Below are 21932 nucleotides of genomic sequence, written 5' to 3'. Positions count from 1 at the left end.
TTGACGTGCTTTCGAACTGCTAGGTTGGCAGGAGCAGGGACTGAGCAACGGGAGCTCACCCCGTCACGGGGATTCGAACCGCCGACCTTCTGATCAGCAAGTCCTAGGCTCTGTGGTTTAACCCACAGTGCCACCCGCGCCCCACATACACTAGGGTAAAACGTACTATTTGCACTGTTAGGGGGAGAAATGTATATATGTAGATCTCTCGCTTGCTCTCCTCTTAATGGGGCAAAATATACTTGGGGGGTTGCAATTTCCATTTTGGAAGTAAAGCAGTAAAGCGACAGTGTTCTTGCATCATGTCCTAATACAGACCACACACACACAGCTTTTATTTGCAAACATGTAAAAATGGGTGAGTTGCATTCAAACATCTCTGTTGCCAGGCCTAATTGGCCTTTGGAGGATGTTCAGAATGGGTATATAGAAATTTGTATGTGGGTTTCAGATGAAGGTGCTGGAAGAAATCATAATATTCTTTGAATGGTAAGAAATTTCACAGGCAATTTATATAGGGATTTTTCATGAGGAGAGAATACTGGAGAATAGTGATACCTTCTTAAATAAACTGTTTATTTACATATTTACAGGCTGAACCAATTTTATAGGTTGCAACAGCATTCTCGAGTGTCTTACAAGGAGAAATAAAACCACGTGAAATTCAATAACAATAAAAACAAATAAGTATCAACGCAGTCACAGAAAGCAAAAGTAGCTTAAAGCTAAAACAGATTAAAAGGCCTAGAAAATAATATTAAGGTTTTTGACTAGCACTAAATTCACTCCAAGGCAGGTACCAACCAGCCAAGCCACTCTGGGCAGGGCATTACACAGCCAGGGTGCCACCACTGAAAAGACCCACTCTCTTGCAGTGATAAACAAACACATAAACAGTGCTGGTCTGCAAGCAGTATTGTTTCAGCACTTTAGAAAGAGAGCTGTGCTAAATATTCCTGAATTTTGAATTTGGGGTTGACAAATCAATTTTCTTTTTCTGCCAGCAAAAGAAGAAAGATTTCATGATTATTTGCTTTGTTTTCCTGAATTAGTGTGATCCCATTCATTGAAGAATTAACTCAATCTTTTTTTAATCCCTGCCTCCTTTTCTCTGCTATACAAATCTCATGCTCCTCTTCAAACGAGGCTCCTTTATTTCATTTGAACTTCTAAAGAATTTAAATATCATGGAAGCACTCATACCCTCCTTCCCTTTAGATCCTCATGCACCCCTCATTGAGAAACACTGGATTAAGAGAACAGAATGAAGTCATACACTTTGTAGCCAATCTGCTATTTGATGACACCAACGAAAGCATGAGGTGAGCAGAAGATCAACTGAATGTATATAAACCAGTGATCAGGAAGGAGTCTGATTGCTATTTTCTTGCACCATTTATTTTTTGTTCAATCTTATCAGCAGTGGCACGAAAGCGAAGGTCTCTCAGTGTGGTGATCAAAGTCTTATAAGCATCTTTCATCCCATGTTCTTGGTACCAACATTCCAACAGCTTTATTTTCTGCTCAGCACCATCGTTTGGATTATCCTTCATGATCACATCTATGCGATTGGACGTCACATTCAGTCTCCGAACAAAAGTCATGACTTCCGAGTGCCGCATCTCCTCTGCAATAACAGGAATGTGAGGGAGCAGATCAATATCTAGAAAGGGAAAATGGGGGAAATGTTACACACCATCCAAATCTCCAAGCAGAGAGAGAATCGAGGGGTTCCAGGTGCTTCCCAGGGTTGGCTTCCCTGGAATGAAGGTCAGGTGTCTTTAGGATATATGGTTTTATTTATGCATATATACAACCTTGTCATAATATGGAGGGGCTCACAGCATTATTGACCCCAAAGGTCTTCCTTCTTCATTCATCACAGATTTGGATCCAGCACAGAGCAAGCATGTTCCAGCTCCCAGCCTGCTTCTAGCTTAGCTCACACCCAACTGTCCCCCTATCTCTCTCCTACATAGCAGCTAGGTGAGGAGGGTGGAAAAAAGGCTTGTGCATTAGTCAGGAGGGCACCACAACATTTTTTGTTCTTGCAACCTAGCTCATTCTTTTGGGTTGCTGTTGAAAAGATTTAATTGGCCAGAGAAGCTCATTGTCTTGCAAAGAACCTTGTCCAATGAGTTCAGCAACAGATTTTGGCCTTCACTGTGTGTGGGGACCTGAGAATTAGAAGGTACTCGGGTAACACTCAGACTGACCCCCTAAACCCACAACAACATATTATCTGCATAAACAAGTAACTTGCAGCTTATGCACATTTAACTTGCACTCATTCATCTTTAAGTGTTTACCCAAAAAATTGTGTTTGTTTGTTTGCTTTTTTTGAAAAAAAAAGTAGGGAGAAAGGGGGCAGGTTCTGGGGGAAAAGACTTTGTCAATCCCACCTGCCATTGAACCTAATGTGTTTTGACTATACTTGATTTTGGCTTTACATGCTATCCCCAGAATGTAACCCCCACATAAATTGAGAGTTGCCTGTTTAATATTTTCCCCAATTTTACTGTCATTTACATATATGACGCCTATGTAAAGCCATAAATATGTCATTCCAAGGAGGTACTGTCTTCTCATGTGACTGCTCCACCTCCATTTTTACACAGCTTGGTAGTGAGTTAAAGTTAAAGGGACCCCTGAATGTTAGGTCCAGTCATGGACGACTCTGGAGTTGCGGCGCTCATCTCGCTTTATTGGCCGAGGGAGCCGGCGTACAGCTTCCAGGTCATGTGGCCAGCATGACTAAGCCGCTTCTGGCGAACCAGAGCAGCACACGGAAATGCTGTTTACCTTCCTGCCAGAGTGGTATCTATTTATCTACTTGCACTTTAGACGTGCTTTCGAACTGCTAGGTTAGCAGGAGCAGGGACCGAGCAACGGGAGCTCATCCCATCGCGGGGATTCGAACCTTCTCAGCGGCAAGCCCTGGGCTCTGTGGTTAAGACCACAGTGCCACCCATGTCGTATAGTGAGTTACACTTGCTTAAAAGTGTCCCTATAACAAGAATGCTTTCTCCAAGGCGATACATTTTTTCCCTCTTGCGGAAGTGTGTGCTTTCAAAGCAAACATCTACCTTTCTAAAACCTGGGTTGATTCAGCAATGCTATTCATCCCCTCCCCCCCAAAGAAAGAAAGAAAGAAAGAAAGAAAGAAAGAAGGGGGAGGGAGATGGTTACATATGTCTACCATACGACATCTAGCTCACTTATTAAAATTTTACATGACTTTTATTATTAATTTAATCAAAGTGAGATGAGAGAAAAGCTGACAAGGGTCCTATAGAAAATTTCATAGAAGCTCCCTAGACAGCTTTACAAATGAAAAAGAAAGCAATCAAGTGACCAAAAAATAGCAAGACATGTAAACCTGTCTCACTAGAATCCATATCTAAATATGTAATACTAAATCCTGGCCGACAGTGAGTGGGCTTCATAGAGAAGGGAAGCCAGTGCTGCATCAACAGCCCTGGCACTTGTGCTGATCGGTTGGAAAAATGTTGTTGGCTACCCCAGTTCCCAGATTGGGCCACTTCCTATCATGTGATGGCAACAGAGTCCAGACAGGGTCCATTGCTGGCCCTATTGCACTCCACCCATCAGGCTTCAGCGAATCCGATCTCTCCCCCTTCTACAGACTGCCAGTAATAGATAGATAATAAGTTCTTACCAATGTCTTTGATTCATTGTTCACAAAGAGAAGCTTAGAAATGTTGCCTCTTGGGGTAATGGCATTGCTCCAAATAATCTCCTCCCCCCTTCCCTTCTTAATCGTCAACAGCACCACACCCTTTATGGTGGCTGCTTAAGGCCATTTGCCTCTTAGCTTTCTTTTTTAAAAAAATGATATTTATTACTTTTAAAGCTTACATGAAAGGAAAAGAAGAAAGAAAAGACAAAAGAGAAAAACAAAAGAAAAAAACAATACCATACAAAATATAAACAATACAAAACACAACCTAACTAAACACATTAAACTAAACAAAACCCTACCCCTAACCCTACCCCTAAACAAAACAAAAACAAAAACAATTTAAAAACATACATCACACCTTTCCCATGCTCTATTTTTCATTCCCTTGTTTCATCGACCTCCTTTCACCTCCCTTTTTGTATTCCACTTCTATTAATTGTTTCAGCAAATCCTTTCCATCTTTCTCTATTTTCTGTCATACTATAAATATCTTAACATATTTTTAACCTTATTTTCCATTAAAACTAAAATACTTGTATATGCTTAACTCATAACATTTCTACTAAGGCCATAAAATTTCATTCCAACATTTTTCTATCACTCATTAATTTTACAGTATTTCTATAAATAAACTTTAAATTTCCCAATCTTTTCCCACCATCTCTTCTCCCTGGTCTCGGATTCTGCCAGTCCTTTCTGTCAATTCCATATAGTCCATCAACCTGGAGATCTTATGTCCAAGGTTCTTAACTCTTTTCCAAGTCCCTTCTGCAGATCTTCTTCATATTCTTTAATGCTAAAGAGCAGGTCTCGGGGAGACTCCAACCTAACAATGCTTTTATTCCTTCTCGACAGGTCAGCCAAATTTCCATAATTAAAGTTAAGATCCATAAAGTTTTTCAGGACATGTTTCAAGCTTCCTCCAAATCCAAAGGCCCCCAGAACTTCAATCTCCTCCTGACCCAAGTCCATATCCCAAAAGTCCGTTAATCCCTGCATAGAGGGATCTTTCCAACTTTCCTTCTCCAATCCAAGCCGGGCTCCGATCCTCAAAATCTGACTTTTTCTAGATTCAATCATAAAAGGCCTCAATTTATAGTCCTCAATTTGCTTCTGTGAGGCTGAGGATCCCACTTGTGTTACTTTAGGTTTGACAACAACAGCTTTCTACTTCTCCTCCACAGTTTGTCCTGCCAAAGTAGATTCCTGTACCAAGTCCTGAATAATTTCTGTGTTGGTGCTCACTTTTTGTCTCAAATTAATTGCTTTTTGTCCCAAGTTGTCAATTTTAGTAGTCATATCTCCATCTTTTTATGAAGCTGTTCCAGTGAATAGCTTATCTTACATAATGCAGTCACTATGGCTTCTCCTGTCAACATTTTTAAATGGTCCAAGATCAATCCCTGGTTCTCACAATTTCTTATCTTGCAGCTGGAGATTCCCCAGTTAGACTCCTGTAACAGTTTCAAAGCTCCCTCTAGAGGAAAACAGTCTCCACTTGTATCAATCCTTTCAAGCACAACTCAAGCAATAAAGATAGTTTCAATTTTCAGTTACTTTTCCTCCTTTTTAAACGCAGAAGAGGACAATGGAAACAGTATCTTTCTCTTATTTAGCTAGCTGTCAAATACGTTCTGTTCACAGTCAATGAACTCTCCCAAAACATCACTCTTTCTGGCAGCCCATTTCCAGGTTCAGAGCAGTGGTAATTTGATTTTTCACTCTCTCCTGCAGGCTCGCTAGGTCCAAAATTTCCCCCCTCTTCTCCTGCTTCCAAGGGGGGTTTGATAATTTTAACCAATGGAAATTTAATCCTTTGCCAAAGGCTTTCCGAGACTTTAGCTTGTAACGTCTTTGCTTCAATCTATTTACAAAAGAGGAAGGCGGACTTCCTGTTTAGAGCCTTCCCATTTTGGTGCCAAATTAAGGTATTTAAAGATCCAATTTTCCATTCTACTCACGGGTTGTTGTTTAAAGTCCAATTGTTCACAGGAAAAAGTCAGTGGTCTCCGGCAACAGCAATGTGGCTTCACTCCGTGAAAGAAGCAGTCAATTCGAAGCACCGCGCCACTCACCCCACATCACTCCGGATCCCCAAAACAGGGTTTCCCCGTGAGTAGGGGAGGCGCAAGAGGTGCCAGTTGAATCCCAAGTTCACAAGCTTCTCCCGCCTGTGATTTCAGTGGATCTCTGCCTTCGCTGTGGCGGTCAGACCCTGCTTTCCACGGAGCAAGTTCCTCCCGATTGGAGGAGCTCTGCCATTGCCGGAGGCGCCAACCCAGAAGTCCCATTTGCCTCTTAGCTTTCTTCTCTCCCACTTTCACTGCTCGCTGGGTTCTGGGAGAAGGTGGGTCTGGAATGCTTTCTAATGATAACGTGTCAGCCAGCTGCTCTGGCTCTGCTCCTCCCCTCCTCATTATTTCTCATCTTTGTCCCTCTTCTATCTCTGAGCGTGACCTTCTGCAAACCACTGTTGTAAATCAATACTGTCTTCCTCTTCTCTGGAAGGTTCTCTCAGAAGGAGAGGGAGGCGGTCTCCAGCATTCCTCCTCAGTCCAGTCCCTGACAACCACTGAACTGTCCAATTCCAAAAAGAATGGTCTTATCCATATAGTGGAAGACCATTAGAGAGCCCCTGCTTTCCTCTTCTCTCTGGAGTTCCATAAATGATGACTACCAATAAGGTCCTCTACCTAGTCCTGACAATGTAGATGAAACACATAGGAGGCCTTATTGCAGGTTTGCCTGTAAGGGGTCCTTCAGATAAACTTGTCCCAAATGATAAAGAGTTTAAAGATCACCGCAGCACTTTGAATTAGGTCCAGAAACAATTGGAAACCAGTGCAGTTCCTAACATGCTCCTAAGAAGGCAGCTCCAGTTTATAATTTAGCTGCCACATTCGGAACCAGCTGAAGTTTCCAGACTCTGCTAAAAGTAGAGCATACTGCAAAAGTCTGTGCTGTAACTAAGATGATACCATGGCCAAATCTGTGCTATACAGGCAGTGGCAGAGCAAGCCGATCGGGCACCTGGGGCTGCGTGTGCCCTGCACCCAGGGGCGAGGCCAGCCACCCACAAGACAGGATGAGCCAGGCCAGAGCACTCCGTGAGGCCTCCGGAATCTGCCTGCCTCTTCCCACATAGTCGCCCTACAGCTGGGAGGAAGGCAGCGGGCGGACCGTTTGGGACAGACAGAGCCAGCGGATGCCCAAGCTGCTGTGTCACTCCCTGGAGAGATGCTTGGCTCGGGCATGCTGCAGGCCCCGCGGTGAGTGCCACCCGGCGTTTTGTCACACCCCCTCAGTGGTGACACCCGGGGCATCCTGCCCGCACAGCACCCCCTTCCTCCACCCCTGTATACAGGCCAACATGCCTATGCCCTTTTAAAATGTGGTGGGGTTTTTTTGGGGGGGGTTATTGGGTTGTTTTTATTTTGATTATGTATTTTGTGCTTTTATATTTTGATTTTATTCTGTGAACCACTCTGAGACCTCCGGGTATAGGGCAGTATATAAATTCAATAAACAACAACAACAACAATGAAATCATCATATATATATTTCCATACCTGGATAACGGAGAGGCTCCATTTCCTCTAAGTGCAGCTTACAACATATATTAAAAAAAAAAACATCGAACATTAAAAACTGTTACAGCTAAAAATTGGCCGCTGTTTCTTTAATGCTAAAAGAACTAAGTCAGCATGTGTCAGCGGCCTACAATGACTCATGCAACCTTTCACCAAATTGTACTTGTGTATATAGAGTGGTCAATGTTAGTGTGGTGTTGGGTTGGTTGGATGGTAGAAAGCTGGTTGTGTTTGATGTGTGTAAAGCTGTCGATCGTGGTTGGAGGAGACTTTTTAAGAATAAAAACAGCATTCTGCAAAGTGCTCTTTCTTAAGGACTCTTTGTGCCAACTAAGGTCTGAACACTAGGCAAAAGAGTAAAAAGGAGGTCAGAATTTTTTATTTTTTCAAACACTGTCAAAAACAAAATATCCTATACAAGCAACAAACCAATAAATCAATAGAAACCACTAACTACAACAACAATAAACAGTGCTACTGGAAAGAATTCCCCCCAACCCAAATTAATGTAATTAATTTGGGTCGGGGGGAACTAAACATTTAACCAACACCAACCTGACAAAAACGAAACAGAGCAACCAAAATTAGAACTGTTTAAAACATTTTAAAACATTTTAGCCAGTTGTCCCAACCCAAGAATTGTTCCAGCAATGTCCCAGTGGCCTCCCAGGGGCCTCTTTTAGCTCTTCAAGGTGAGTCTGGGCCCCACCCCCTAGTCCAGGTGCAAGACCCCTTACAGCAGGGGCACAAGACCAAGCACCTTGTGTCTTATTGATACATCAGGAGGACTCCCCTGAGTGCCTGAGGGCCCTGCTCTTGCCACTTACCACCTGGCCCAGGGCGGGGCCTGAAGCCTCACAAGGACTGCTTGGTGCTTGCTGCCCCTGCCCAGGAGGACTCCCCTGAGTGAGTGCCTGAGGGCCCTGTTCCTTCCTGCCACTTACCACCTGGCCCAGGGTGGGGCCTGGAGCCTCACAAGGACTGCTTGGTGCTTGCTGCCTGCTGCCCAGGAAGACTCCCCTGAGTGAGTGCCTGAGGGCCCTGCTCCTTCCTGCCACTTACCATCTGGCCTGGGGTGGGGGCTGAAGCCTCACAAGGACTGCTTGGTGCTTGGTGCCGCTGCCCAGGAGGACTCCCCTGAGTGAGTGCCTGAGGGCCCTGCTCTTGCCACTTACCACCTGGCCCAGGGCGGGGCCTGACAGGTCTCACTAGGACAATTGCTGTTACTGCCAGAGGAGCACAGAGTGTTTTTAAAATGTTTTTTTAAAAAAATTCTTTTGGATTTTTTGTATGTGGGGGGTGGGGGTGGGATGGATGTTTGGTTGGGCTTGGGGAATTTTTTTTATTATTTTGATGTTTTTGTAATTTTTACATTTTTTTGTTTGTATTGTTTTATTGGTTTTGTTTGTTTATTTAAGGTGTTATTTTGTTCTTAGGAGGAGGGGTGAGGGCTGCCGGGGAGTGGGCCCCAGCCCACAAAATGGCTGGGGCATGTTCCACAGGGGGGGGGGATGCACTGGGACAACCGATCTCAGTGATCACGGGTAGGAGGAGGAGTTACGCTAAGACTAGACCATGTCATTACAGAGGAGGCAGGTTTAGTTGTTGTCTGAGGACTATTCCTGCCTCCGGGTCTGGTCCTGACCGGATGGATACTAGAATCACCAAGGGATACCCACATGACCTGAAGGTGCTGCTGTGCAATGCCAGGTCAATGATTCATAAGACCACTGCCATCCATGACTTGATCATGGAAGGAGGACTTGACCTGGCATGTGTAACAGAGACTTGGTTGGATGAAGCAGATGGGCCTGTCCTTGCCGCTGCTTGCCCACCAGGTTTCTCTTACGCACAGCAACCCAGGTCATGTGGGCGGGGAGGGGGGGCTGCAGTGATTTTTAGGAAGTCATTAGTTTGCACCAGGCGTCCTATTGGGAAGACCCAGTTTTCCGAGTGCATGTTCTGGAAGTTGGGCAATAGGGGCAGTACAGGATTCCTTTTGGTGTACCGACCTCCCCGCTGCACCAAGGATTCCCTGCCCGAACTGCTTCAGGTCGTGGCGGATGTTCTCCTGGAGACACCTAGCTTGGTCGTCCTAGGGGATTTTAACATCCATGCCGACACGGCCTTACAAGGGGCCGCTCGGGACTTCGTGGAAAGCATGGCCTCCATGGGGCTGTCCCTGAATAAGTCTGGCCCAACCCATAGCTGCGGACATGCCTTGGACCTAGTGCTTACCTCTATGGATGTTGGTGATCTGACACTAAGTAAAAAGCGAAACGAAAGAAGTGCCATGGTCAGATCACTTCCTGGTGCAACTGGACTTCTCTGCGACCCATCCCCTCTGCAGGGAGGTGGGACCAATTTGTGTGGTCCGCCCCTGCCACTTAATGGATCCAAATGGTTTCCAAAGAGTGGTAGGGGATGCTTTATCCCATGTTGATGGCCTTTCAGCTGATTTCCTGGTGGCCCGCTGGAATGTGGAGCTAACCAGGGCTATTGACTGTTTGGCTCCGAAGCGCCCTCTCCGATTGCATGGAGCCCGGACAGCCCCGTGGTTTTCCACGGATCTGAGGGCAATGAAACAATCGTTGAGACGGCTAGAGCGCCGGTGGCAGAAAACTCATTCCGAGCTCAACATCGAGCCTACCAAGTGGCGATAGCGATGGCGAAGAAGAATTTCTTCACCGCCTCTATTGCATCTGCAGAAAACAGCAGCAGGAGACTTTTTCAGGTGGTTCACAATTTAGCGGAACCACCTGCAACATCAGGGCCCAGTATGGGCCACATGTTCTCCTGCAATGATTTTGCAAAGTTTTTTGCAGATAAAATCGCTCAGATTCGGGAAGAAGTAGACTCCACCGTGGGAACAGGGCCAGGGCGGGAGAGTGCTAGAGTTCTGTCTAGTCAAGTTGTGTGGGATCAATTCCAATTTGTTACCTCCGAGGATGTGGACAGGCTGCTTGGACGAGTGAAACCAACCACCTGTCTCCTGGATCCTTGCCCATCCTGGCTTATAAAAGCTAGCTGGGAAGGACAGGGCGATGGGCTTCGTAGGGTGGTGAATGCTTCCCTCCGTGAGGGAGCCTTCCCAGACCCGCTGAAAGAGGCGGTTATTAAACCGCTTCTTAAAAAACCATCTTTAGATGCGGCCACAATGGCCAACTATCGCCCAGTCTCAAATCTTCCATTCTTGGGCAAAGTGATTGAGCGAGCGGTGGCTAAACAACTCCAGGCACGCCTGGAAGAAGTAGACCATTTGGGTCCCTTCCAGTCGGGATTCAGGCCTCATCATGGGACTGAAACTGCCTTGGTCGCACTGGTTGATGATCTCCGGCGAGCTAGGGACAAAGGTGAGAGTTGTTTCCTAGTTCTGCTGGATCTCTCAGCGGCGTTTGATACCATCGGCCATAACATCCTTCTGGACCGTCTTGAGGGGCTGGGAGCTGGGGGCACTGTCATACAGTGGTTCCGCTCCTTCCTCCTGGGCCGTGTTCAGAAAGTGGGGGGGATGAGTGTTCAGACCCCTGGGCTCTCACTTGTGGGGTGCCTCAGGGTTCTGTCCTCTCCCCCATGCTTTTCAACATTTACATGCAGCCGCTGGGAGAGATCATCAGGAGGTTTGGGCTGGGTGTTCATCAGTATGTGGATGATACCCAGCTCTACCTCTCTTTTAAATCAGAACCAGTGAAGGCAGTGAAGGTCCTGTGTGAGTGTCTGGAGGCAGTTGGAGGCAGTTGGAGGCAGTCTGGAGGCAGTGTGAGTGTCTGGAGGCAGTTGGATGGCGGCTAACAGATTGAGGTTGAATCCTGACAAGACAGAAGTACTGTTTTGGGGGGACAGTAGGCGGGCAGGTGTGGAGGATTCCCTGGTCCTGAATGGGGTAACTGTGCCCCTGAAGGACCAGGTGCGCAGCCTGGGAGTCATTTTGGACTCACAGCCGTCCATGGAGGCACAGGTCAAATCTGTGTCTAGGGCAGCTGTTTACCAGCTCCATCTGGTACGTAGGCTGAGACCCTATCTGCCTGCGGACTGTCTCCCCAGAGTGGTGCATGCTCTGGTTATCTCCCGCTTGGACTACTGCAATGCACTCTACGTGGGGCTACCTTTGAAGGTGACTCGGAAACTACAACTAATCCAGAATGCGGCAGCTAGACTGGTGACTGGGGGCGGCCGCCGAGCTACATTGGCTCCCAGTACGTTTCCGAGCACAATTCAAAGTGTTGGTGCTGACCTTTAAAGCCCTAAACGGCCTCGGTCCAGTATACCTGAAGGAGCGTCTCCACCCCCATCATTCTGCCCGGACGCTGAGGTCCAGCGCCGAGGGCCTTCTGGCGGTTCCCTCATTGCGAGAAGCAAAGCTACAGGGAACCAGGCAGAGGGCCTTCTCGGTAGTGGCGCCCGCCCTGTGGAATGCCCTTCCAGCAGATGTCAAAGCGATTAACAACTACCTGACATTCAGAAGACATCTTAAGGCAGCCCTGTTCAGGGAAGTTTTTAACGTGTGATTTTACTGTATTTTTTGTTTCTATGGAAGCCGCCCAGAGTGGCTGGGGAGGCCCAGCCAGATGGGCGGGGTATAAATAATAAATAATTATTATTATTATTATTATTATTATTATTATTATTATTATTATTATCATCATCATCTAACACAGGAATAGCCAATGTAGTGCCCTCCTTTCAGCCCCAGCAAACACGACAAAATGGTCAGGGATGATGGGAATTGTAGTCCAGGAACATCTGGGGAACACCACATTGGCAAGCCCTCATCTAACTAACACAAGGTTACTCATGGCATTTAAATACCGTTGACTTCAATGTGATCTAAAGAAGCGTTTAAATACATCTATGGCCAAATGATGCACAGAGGTCCATCAAATTGTTCCATCTTCTGATTAGATTAATAGTCAGTTTGTGATGAGGTTTGCAAAAAGGCACACATGCTTATTGAGCCCAATAACAAGGATTATTATAGGACAAACTGTACCTGCCGTATTATGTAATATAGGTAAAGGTAAAGGTACCCCTGACTACAGTGGTGCCTCGCAAGACGAAATTAATCCGTTCCGTGAGGCTCTTCGTATAGCGGTTTTTTCGTCTTGCGAAGCAAGCCCATTGACAGCTTAGCGGATTAGCGCTATTAGCGGTTTAGCGGCTTTTAGCGGATCAGCTGATAAGCGGCTTAGCGGCTTAGGAAAAGGGGAAAAAAGGGGGGAAACCCGTAGGAACTCGCAAGACATTTCGTCTTGCGAAGCAAGCCTATAGGGAAATTTGTTTTGCGAAGCGCCTCCAAAATGGAAAACCCTTTCGTTTAGCGGGTTTTCCGTCTTGCGAGGCGTTCGTGTTGCGGGGCACCACTGTATTAGGTCCAGTCATGGACGACTCTGGGGTTGTGCACTCATCTCACTCTATAGGCCGAGGTAGCCAGCACTTGTCCGCAGACAGCTTCCGGGACAAGTGGCCAGCATGACTAAGCTGCTTCTGGCGAACCGGAGCAGCTCACGGAAACGCCATTTACCTTCCCGCCGGAGCGGTACCTATTTATCTACTTGCACTTTGACGTGCTTTCGAACTGCTAGGTTGACAGGAGCTGGGACTGAGCAATGGGAGCTAACCGCTGACCTTCTGATCAGCAAGCTCTAGGCTCTGTGGTTTAGACCACAGCGCCCCCTGCGTCCCTAGATTATGTAATATATGGTTGTGTTAATATCTTCCTTTATATTGACGTCAGCAGCTTTCAGACTCTCTCCATTTCAGTGCTTGTATGAACTTTACTATCATTATTTAGATCTGAACTATGCCTTCAGGTTGGGTAAAAGTGGGGGGAGCGATAATAATAATAATAATAATAATAATAATAATAATAATAATAATAATAATTTTATTTAAATGCCATCCAACTGACTGGGTCACCCCACCCACTCTGTGTGGCTTCCAATAAATTAAAACACAGTAAGACACAGTTCAGTTCATTATTTTTTTGTTTTCAATATGCAACTCAATGTACATTTTATTTTATTTTTTGCAACTAACTATAAAACTCAATTAAAATAAGAATGTGAAAAAGACATACACATATCTAGATCAAAGGACTTTGTTATGTGGCCAGCTGTAATGTGCTTTGAATTTACTATATAACCAGGGTTCTGACTTTGGTCTAGGCCGGTCTGGCTATTTCATCATTGCCAGCACAAAGATAAGCAAAACTATTTTTCATCTAAGGAAAAACATTGTCCCCTGTTTTCTTTCTTACAATATTCCTTGGGTTATGTTTATATATTTATTTCATAAAATTTATATACCATTTTATTGTAAATGTCATGCACTGTATTCAAAATAAGAAAGGATACTCACCATTCCATTTGGCTCCTCTTTGTTATTGTACTCTGCGGTTTTCTTCTTTTTACGCACTGCAGCCACACAGAAAAGAACTATGGTTTGTTTGTTTTACTACATTCATAAAACAACAGGAGTAGCAATAGGAAGGGACATAGAATTCTACATCACTGGCTAGAAGTACCCATCAGGGCTGTGAACCAGATTTGACCAAAGTCCATATCCCAAATTGTATCGGGCTTATTTGGGTGGATCAAGGTTTGGGCTGGATTGTGATGAGACAGTGCCAGATTGTCTCGAGTTGGGTTGGCCCACCTGCAGTGATCTGAGATGGTCAAAAGGTAGGGGGAGTGATGGATTACAGGGGGAAAGAAGGTGAGATAGGCAACCCCTGAAAACAACAGCATGAGGCTGTCTGCAAAAGGGCTTTCAAACAGCCCTGCACTGCGCTGTTCCCAATAGCCTGCTTCCATCAGGTGAACAGGTCCGTGCAGCCAAATTGAGCAGTACTGAACCCCCTGCTCACCAGATGAGTGGGTGGTTGGATCCTGATTGCTGCAGAGGTCTGTAGTTATGGGGGGACAGGGTGGGAGGTGAGGTGACACAGAACCTCCTTCTTGCACCCCCTCCTGACTGTATGTTTAATCAGGGGTTTAAAACCTCAATTAAACAAGTTGTTTAGAAACCCATTTCCTGAAGTACAAAGACTACATTTCCTGCTAGCCCCATCCACTCTTGGATTAAAGCTGGGGACAAAAAAACAGATTGAGGGAATACCAGCTCAGAATTAAACCATGTAAAATTTAATGGTGCTTACTCCCAGGTAAGAGGGGTTAGGCTTGCTACCTTAGTTCTGTAGAAGTACGTTCACATGAACCTTGAGACAATCTCTCAAACTTTTCTTAAACGTGGCTGGGCATGAAAAGACCCATGTCTATGTTACATAAGCCTTAAGTACAACCCTCAAGCATGCATTGCAGGTTGCGGAATATTTTAGAACATAAATAAGGTAGTTTAAAGGTGCATCAACTTACCATACCATATTACCCCAATGACAATCACCACCACAACGACTATGCTGACTACAACGGGTGCAACTGTTTTATCTTGTGCAATCACTGTTAAGTAGAACATTGCAAAGTTTCATACACAATATGCAGATACTTTTCACCAATAAGCATTTTAGACTTATATGGCTCACATGGCAGGTCTCTGCTTCATGAGGCTCAGCTTTGACACAAAGCCATTTTATGGGTAGAATGAACAAATGAAATCCAGCCCACCACGCTCAGTACAAAATGCAAACATCCCCTTAAATATAGTCAGATTGAAAACAACTGACAGCCCATTCACACAACTGTTTGTTTCACTCTGTGGTTGCTGAGTTTTTGAGTCAATCCATGCCAACTTTCACTTCCCACCCACCCCAAGGCTCAGTGGTGAGTGCTCTGAAAGCCAACACTTCTCTTGTAATCATTCCCTTGTTTAAGGTATATTTCAGAGCTAAGTCAAAAATCCCAACAGTTACCTGCTCTGTCACATCTGGTGTTATTGGTTTGGGTGCAACTTTCTAGAATTTTACCACCTCTACACCTGTGAATAAATTATTTGAAAACAATGGAAAGATTAGGTCATCTGTCAAGGGAACAGAGCAAAATAGTCAATTTCCTCAAGTTATTGCTTTTTGAGTTTCTGATTATGATATAGGAATTTTGAAGTTCCTTTTGGAGGAATGTATCCTCCAATGACATTGTCAAGCTGGACCCCCCAGAAGCTGCAATCTAGATCTTTTGACTTTCTAGCTCAGAGTCTCTGAAGTCAATGGCCAGAGCTGGAAGTTAGAGCCTTATGTGAAACAAATAGAAGGCACTGTTCCACAGGCTAGGCCAAGGATATGGAATCAGTAGCTGTCCAGCTGTTGTCGGGACTCCAACTCCCATCAGCCCCTGCCAGCATAGACAATAGCCAGGAACGATGGGAGTTGAAGTCCAACATCTGGAAAGCCACTGTTTCCCCATCCTTGGATTATGCAAAAGCAAAAGAGTGGGCTCTTGGTATTTATATACCATGCCTGGAGTGCCCAATACTTATTGCTGATGATGCACACCCTTATTCCATTCTGCTCCAGAAAACGACTTTGAAGCATAAGCACGTGCACTCCTCAGTAGCTTTCTAGGCTAGGTTCAGGTCCCTGTTTAGGTGAAACTTAGAGTCCATTATGGAGAAGCTGGAAAGTGTGGTCATGGTTGTACATCATCCCTCACCATTGGCCAAACTGGTGGGGAATGGTGGGAGATGTACTTAGGTTTCAATTTCATTGTTCTGCATGGGACAATGACAATAAAGATATCGTATATCGTACTTCAGATTATGCTCCACTCCAAAACACACCCAGAGAATGGTTGGAAATACATGGAAGAAGAGCAAAGATGCCACCTAGTGTTTGAAAATTATTGTGCATTCTCTTCCTTCTGGATTTACTTATTTTATGGTAGTCCATAATGAGTAGCCTGTGATTTGGACAAAGTTTCAAATCAGACCATCGAGGGTTGCATTCCTATGAATACAGAGCAGGGGTGCAAAATCTGTGGCTCCCTAGAGGTTGATGGTTGTGCATTCTTCAAATTCGGGGATCTGTATCTTTTATGGGGAAGTGCATACAAAAATGCAGATTTTATGGGGGAAATGCATAAAAACAACTATTTTGCAAGGGGAAATATGATGTGCAAAAGGTGTGTTTCAAGAGCAGTGCCTAGAAAATCATACAAAAATGCATATTTAAGGAGCAGAGTGTTGTAAACTGTACAAAATGTGCACTGCGTGGAATATCTCATACAAAACTCTGTTCAATTTAAAGGATTCATGCATCCCTAGTCAACCCTATCTCATCAAAGCAATAGGTGTTTAGAACTTTGGGGTGGATACTGTATATTTCCGAGACCACATATATTGGGAGCAGGTTCAGAGGTTCAAATGCAAGATCTACAATTCAAAAATGCTTTAGATCCTGTCTCCGGTCCCTGTTTTTCATTCAAATTGCCCTTTAGTCAGTAACTGTGCAGGAGACTTACTCATCACATGGATAACAGTGGCGGCATGGTTCAGAAGAATTGCAGAAGTAGCCAGACCTACATCTACATTTTATGTTCTGGTGGATGGTACAATTCTTTTCAACTTCAAAACCTAAAATAAATAGAAACATTTTGTTAAATTATATATATATATAGGAACTGGTTCTTTTTTATAGTGGGCAGGTTTTGAGGACTCAGATGAATTGGACTGGAATCTGAAGAGAAACAAAGCTGATTCCTGAAGGACTGTCACAAAAAAGAGGTCCATTGGGATTGTTGTGTTAGGTTTCCTGGTTATAATGCTAGTACTTCTTCCCCAGTTTCTAATGTTCTGTTTACACTGCATTACCTAGTGTGTTATGCCACCAAGGTGTGCTAAATTTCATTCACACCAGTGGACTTTATCAGACTTGCTGCTACCCTCCCATCTTTCATGTGCATGCGTGCTTCTGTTCCTCCATGGAAATGGCAGGGAATAGCTGCATGCTGGCCTACGGCCCAATGATTTTCTGGAAAACATTAGGAGACACTTCTTAATGGTAAGGACAAGTCAACAAAGCAACCAAGTACTGGTGGTCTTCAAGCAGAGGCTGGACAGCCATCTGTTAGGGGCTGCTGTAGCCTTGTATTCCCTGCAAAGAAACAGATGATTGGCAAGGCCCCTTCAGCTCTGTGATTCTAAGTGTTCTTGAAGTTCAATGAAAAGCCAAAGGCTTGATCATATATTTAAGAGTCTTCAGTTGATGAAAATCAGGATATAACTTCTATATTGCACCCATTGTGTTCTATTTTGTTCCATGTGTCTACATGTCTTCACCACAGCAGCACATAATGTTTGCTGTTTTAATAAATAAGAGTCCTCTTCTGTTATTTGGTTCCCATCCCCTAGAGGCCAGTGTGTGCAATGGCTGCCACCACCACCCTACCCAGCATGCAATCTGATGCATATACGGAGGAACATTTGTAGGGAGACAAGAAGCCTTTTCTCTGTGTTGCACATGCTAGGCTTTCTGCAAAGACATGCACTTAAAACATTTCTCTCTAATGCGATACACATCACAACCAATAGTTCTAGACTGCGAACATACCATGCTGCGTGTCACAGTGACCACATCGCAGACATTTGGAGAGATAATTGTAGTTATCCATATACTCTTCCCCATCTATGCATTTTTCACAAGAAGTTGTAGGATTGTCCTTTGTGCAACCTTTCCGTTTAGCAAAGGAACCTATTAAAAAAAAGAAAAAAGCAGTTTAAACATTAAGATGGTGTGATTCACTTGAATGTCTCAGATTTCCTGAATCACTTTGTCTTGTTCAGCACCACCTAAGTGCCAAATCATTGCAGGAACAATGCTAACCAGATAGTGATTAGGTTAAATAGGTATCCATTTCCAAACTATTTAATAATGTGACTTAAGTGGAGCTTGACAGAGTAATATTCAAACGCTTTCCTTTTAAGTAACCTTATGAGAATGACACATGAAATGTGATGGTGATGGCAACAGAGGCCAGAGTTAGCACACTTATCTCGGCTGTAATAATAATAATAATAATAATAATAATAATAATAATAATAGTTTTATACCCCACCCATCTGGCTGGGTTTCCCTAGCCACTCCCTCATGGGGGACTAGAATGCCTGCACAGGGCTTCAATGTGTTTCCCCATCTGTATTCTGCTCTAACTGGATGAGAGAGAGAGAAGGAGCATCAGTCTGGTTGCCTTGGCAATGAGAACCTAATTCATTTCCCTCTAACATTTACTGCCTTGTAATCAGGTTCATGCAAAAACAAAGTATAAAGCTGCCTGGGGAGGCTGAGTGTTCCATAGGGGTGAGCATGTTCCTAAAATGCACCCGTGTTTCAGCTCTCCACTATTGAAAATGGAAATGCTTCTCAGTTATCTTACAATCATACCTACCGGGCTTACAACTATCACAGCAAAAATCTTGAAACTGATATTGTGTATCATTCCGACACCCGATAACATTCCGCTTAAAAATACTTTTCACTGGCCCAGGTTTCTTATGTGCTCTGGGCGCCATAGACATAGAAACATTCTCATGCAATGGTCCAGGAGTAATAAAATCAAATGCCTATATGACGGAGAGAGAGAGAATATATAAATATTGCATTTCAATGCATTATGGCGTTTTCCGAAAAGACAGTAGTTCTCTTTGGATTCTGATAGGCAATAAAGACAGCCAAATTGCTCCTTGTCAAGTTTTATTCATATGAAAATAAAGAACAAAGCAAGTAAAGGCATATATACTCTGATGACAGAAGGCTGCACAGAAGGGATTGGAAGTTCTGAGTTTGTGGGGGGAGGCTTCCTTGTGGGTAATTTTGAGAATCACTCTTGGCTACTGGTGTGACCCCAAAGAAGATGTAAGCACCCCAAGTGCATAGCTTAAGTTTTCCTTTCTGTGAGGAAAAATAGAAGAAGAAGTTGTTGGGATGTTGCAGGCCCTTCCCCATCTGGAAACCAGAGTACACTCTGCTGTGGCTCCTTTGGTGTTTTAAAGGGCATGCTGTGTCTTAAATTTTATTTTATATCATAGTAACCTGTCTGGTATCATATTGAGTGTCCTTGCTTTGCACATTGATGTTGCCATTTCATTAAAAATCTATCTCCCATCAGCCCCAGGCAACATGACCAATGACCAAGGGAGTTCTCCCCTCCTGAGCAGAGTAGTGAAGGAAGCAAAGGAATCCTGCACCTTTTACAATCATCCCTGATTATGCAGTTAAGAAGCCAGGAATTTCCATTCCAGCCTGTCCTTGTCACAATCAGTGCAGCTTCTGTGCCACTGCAGTTTAAATTCTGCCAGATACAGTGTTAGAAATTGAGTGCACCTGACATGCTTCCATATCTCCCCCAAAACAAGATTTCCTGTTTCTGTTATCTTTTGAGCTTATCTGTTGCAAAACTACTACATAATGCTTACTACAATAATAAGAAACTGATAATAATATGCTGCATTGTACTAAGGTGAGTGAAACAACAGAATTTCTGATCTTCATCATGTTCAGGGCAAATTCACATGATAAAGTCCAGCTGAGACTACCCTCCTTCAAATTGCTAAAGATGAGAAATTTGCATCTTTAAACGGTTCCTCAAGTGAAATGTGTCCACGTGTCTAGAAAGTTGACAGGAAGATCTAGAATCTTGTCCCTAATGCGCTAGTTGTTGGGGGGTTTTTTTGTTTGTTTGTTTTTTAAAGACAGGGACTTTTTCTACAGAACAGAGCACACAAAAATACCATATCTAGCATGAGGTGGTGGTCCACAGGATGGAAAATTCTGTTATATTATTCTATTACATGAATACAATAACACTTAATGACTCATAGGTACTTTCTTACTGACTTGAGCTCAACGGTATATGTCCAGACTTGACAGTTACCACGTATCATCTCCCTCTTTCCTTCAAGTTTTTCTTGGGACTTCCCTATGATTAATTTGTAAAGTAAAATAACTCAGTCAACCATAGATATTAAAGTGCACTGTGCTAAGAGTGAGAGATTTGTTGCTTCTCTGAAATATATTTGTGAATAATACATTCAGGAAGAAAGCTGAAGTCCTGACCGGTTGACAACAATGACTAACTTCCTATTGACACAACTCAGCATTGTGTTATAATGAACGAAGTATGCAAAGATTTTAAGTTACCTAACCCAGTCGTTTGAGGGAAGGAAAAAACCACCTTTTTGTGCTGGTGATAGTTGCATAGCCAGATAAGAAAAGGAATTTACTGTGCAGGCTGCGTCCAATAGTTTATGAATTAATGCTTTTAATTTGTGGTTTTTTTAAAAAAGGCTTTAATAATCTTTATTGAGGTACAAGCTTCTCAAAGTACATTCTTTTCCCCTACACAAGAAAGAAACAAACTGTTTCTGGGTCAGCTAACCACACTGTTCAAAACACTAAACTAACCATTTGGGATACCGTTTCAAACCCTGCCACTCTCTGACTACCGTTTCTCATGCAGCCTTCCTTCAGAACTGTTGGCAAAAACTCTCAAAACAACAGACTGACAGAATGCTTCTGAATAAGAATGTTGTGGCTAGTAACAGGTATTTCAATGATTACAGGCAGGTGATATGTGGGAAAAAAATTACTTACCAGACATAGGGTTAAGAGGCAGAGAACAAGTTTCTTGGCCATGTTGTTTCGCTGGCGCATGTAAAAAGAAAATGAAAGGAGAGTACTTCTGAGAAACTCCCTCCCCTTTATAGTCAGCAATGTAAACACGGCTTGAAGGGCCAGTGACACACTCTGCTTTGGAGAGCTTGTGCTATTTCACGATAAGGAAACAACCTTCTGTGAACAGCTCAAGTCAAACGGACTTTGTCATGTCATTCTTGCAGTGAGCCAAAGGAATCTTTAAAGCATTTGCTGTTACTTGTGTCTTTGCCACTAGGTGTCCTGACACCTCAACTGTCAAACAAGTGACGATTATGGTAGAAAGAACAAGGCTTTTTGAAAGCTCCTTTGTTCTGGGCGTGCGGTTTCACTGTGCGCAAGGTGCACAAAATAGTGTCTCCAGCTTGCAAATGCGTACAAAGGCCCTCAAAGGTTTCCTGTTTAGGAATAAGAATTTGTACAGCTCCAGATGCAGCACACACTTCAGAATGCAAAATATTGTTATGAGTTTGGGGGAGTGGTCAGTCTGGATGATTCCTTATACCCTTCCAAACCTGTGATCCTATGCGTGTTTGGGGTGGCTTCAAATTATTGGAATAGCCAGGCCAGCCTTCTGATGAGGTGAGAACCAAGGTGATGAGCCATTAAGGGGGCTTAAGAGGCTTGGTGAAAGACGTCAAATGGGTGGGGGGCTCTCCCTCAACAGATAAATCCAGAAAGTTGAGTTTGTAGTGATGTGACTTAGAAGTAAAGCCACAAGCTAGAAAGCAACATTTGAGAGGATGTTTAGTGACTGTTTGATTCTAAGGTTGTGGCTATGGGAGAAACAAGAACTGAGAAGTTTTTGGGGTGTTAATGCTGTGTACCCCTCCATCACAGGCTCAGGTTGTATACATGTGTAAATAAACCATATTGTGATGTGGGGGAAACTGTGAAGTCGGTCATCGCTTCTCTCGTGATTTCTGCCACCCCAGTTGCTCTGTGCTATAAAATAACAGTTGTAACAACATGTTAAAGGTAAGTAAAAATGTATCAGCTTTAGCCCCCTAAGTCAGGCATCCCCAAACTCGGCCCTCCAGAT

The 21932-nt window shown here is 43.9% G+C and overlaps 1 protein-coding gene and 1 long non-coding RNA gene across 3 annotated transcripts; both read right to left on the bottom strand.

Moving 5' to 3' along the window:
* Positions 1–555: 555 nt before the first annotated feature.
* Positions 556–20981, bottom strand: FAS (Fas cell surface death receptor). 2 transcript variants are annotated; one of them, XM_081861967.1, is made up of 9 exons: positions 20831–20981; positions 18627–18801; positions 17792–17932; positions 16704–16815; positions 15161–15225; positions 14667–14750; positions 13651–13706; positions 7273–7309; positions 556–1663 (listed from the first exon to the last, which is right to left on the bottom strand). In XM_081861967.1, the coding sequence occupies exons 1-9, from the start codon at positions 20888–20890 to the stop codon at positions 1380–1382; spliced, it is 1014 nt and encodes a 337-aa protein (XP_081718093.1). In that variant the 5' UTR covers positions 20891–20981; the 3' UTR covers positions 556–1379. The 2 variants fall into 2 exon arrangements, with proteins under 2 accessions (XP_081718093.1, XP_081718094.1); XM_081861968.1 differs by lacking the exon at positions 14667–14750.
* Positions 7318–12828, bottom strand: LOC309341993. The gene is made up of 3 exons (XR_014156642.1): positions 12652–12828; positions 11948–12322; positions 7318–8081 (listed from the first exon to the last, which is right to left on the bottom strand). It is a non-coding gene; the product is annotated as an uncharacterized lncRNA (long non-coding RNA).
* Positions 20982–21932: the final 951 nt, after the last annotated feature.

Source organism: Podarcis erhardii (genome assembly GCF_964252035.2).
Source record: "Podarcis erhardii genome assembly, chromosome: 5".
Taxonomy (NCBI): Eukaryota; Metazoa; Chordata; class Lepidosauria; order Squamata; family Lacertidae; genus Podarcis; species Podarcis erhardii.
This window is presented reverse-complemented; position numbering and strand designations above follow the sequence as displayed.

Excerpts from the sequence above, each read along its gene's own strand:
- FAS (XM_081861967.1), bottom strand. The coding sequence starts at position 20,890 with ATGCGCCAGCGAAACAACATGGCCAAGAAACTTGTTCTCTGCCTCTTA. Across the intron at positions 15,226-16,703 it reads CACTGTTATCCATGTGATGA|GTGTAGAGGTGGTAAAATTC; the intron begins GTAAGTCTCCTG and ends ATTTATTCACAG. Across the intron at positions 14,751-15,160 it reads CACCAGATGTGACAGAGCAG|TGATTGCACAAGATAAAACA; the intron begins GTAACTGTTGGG and ends TCTACTTAACAG.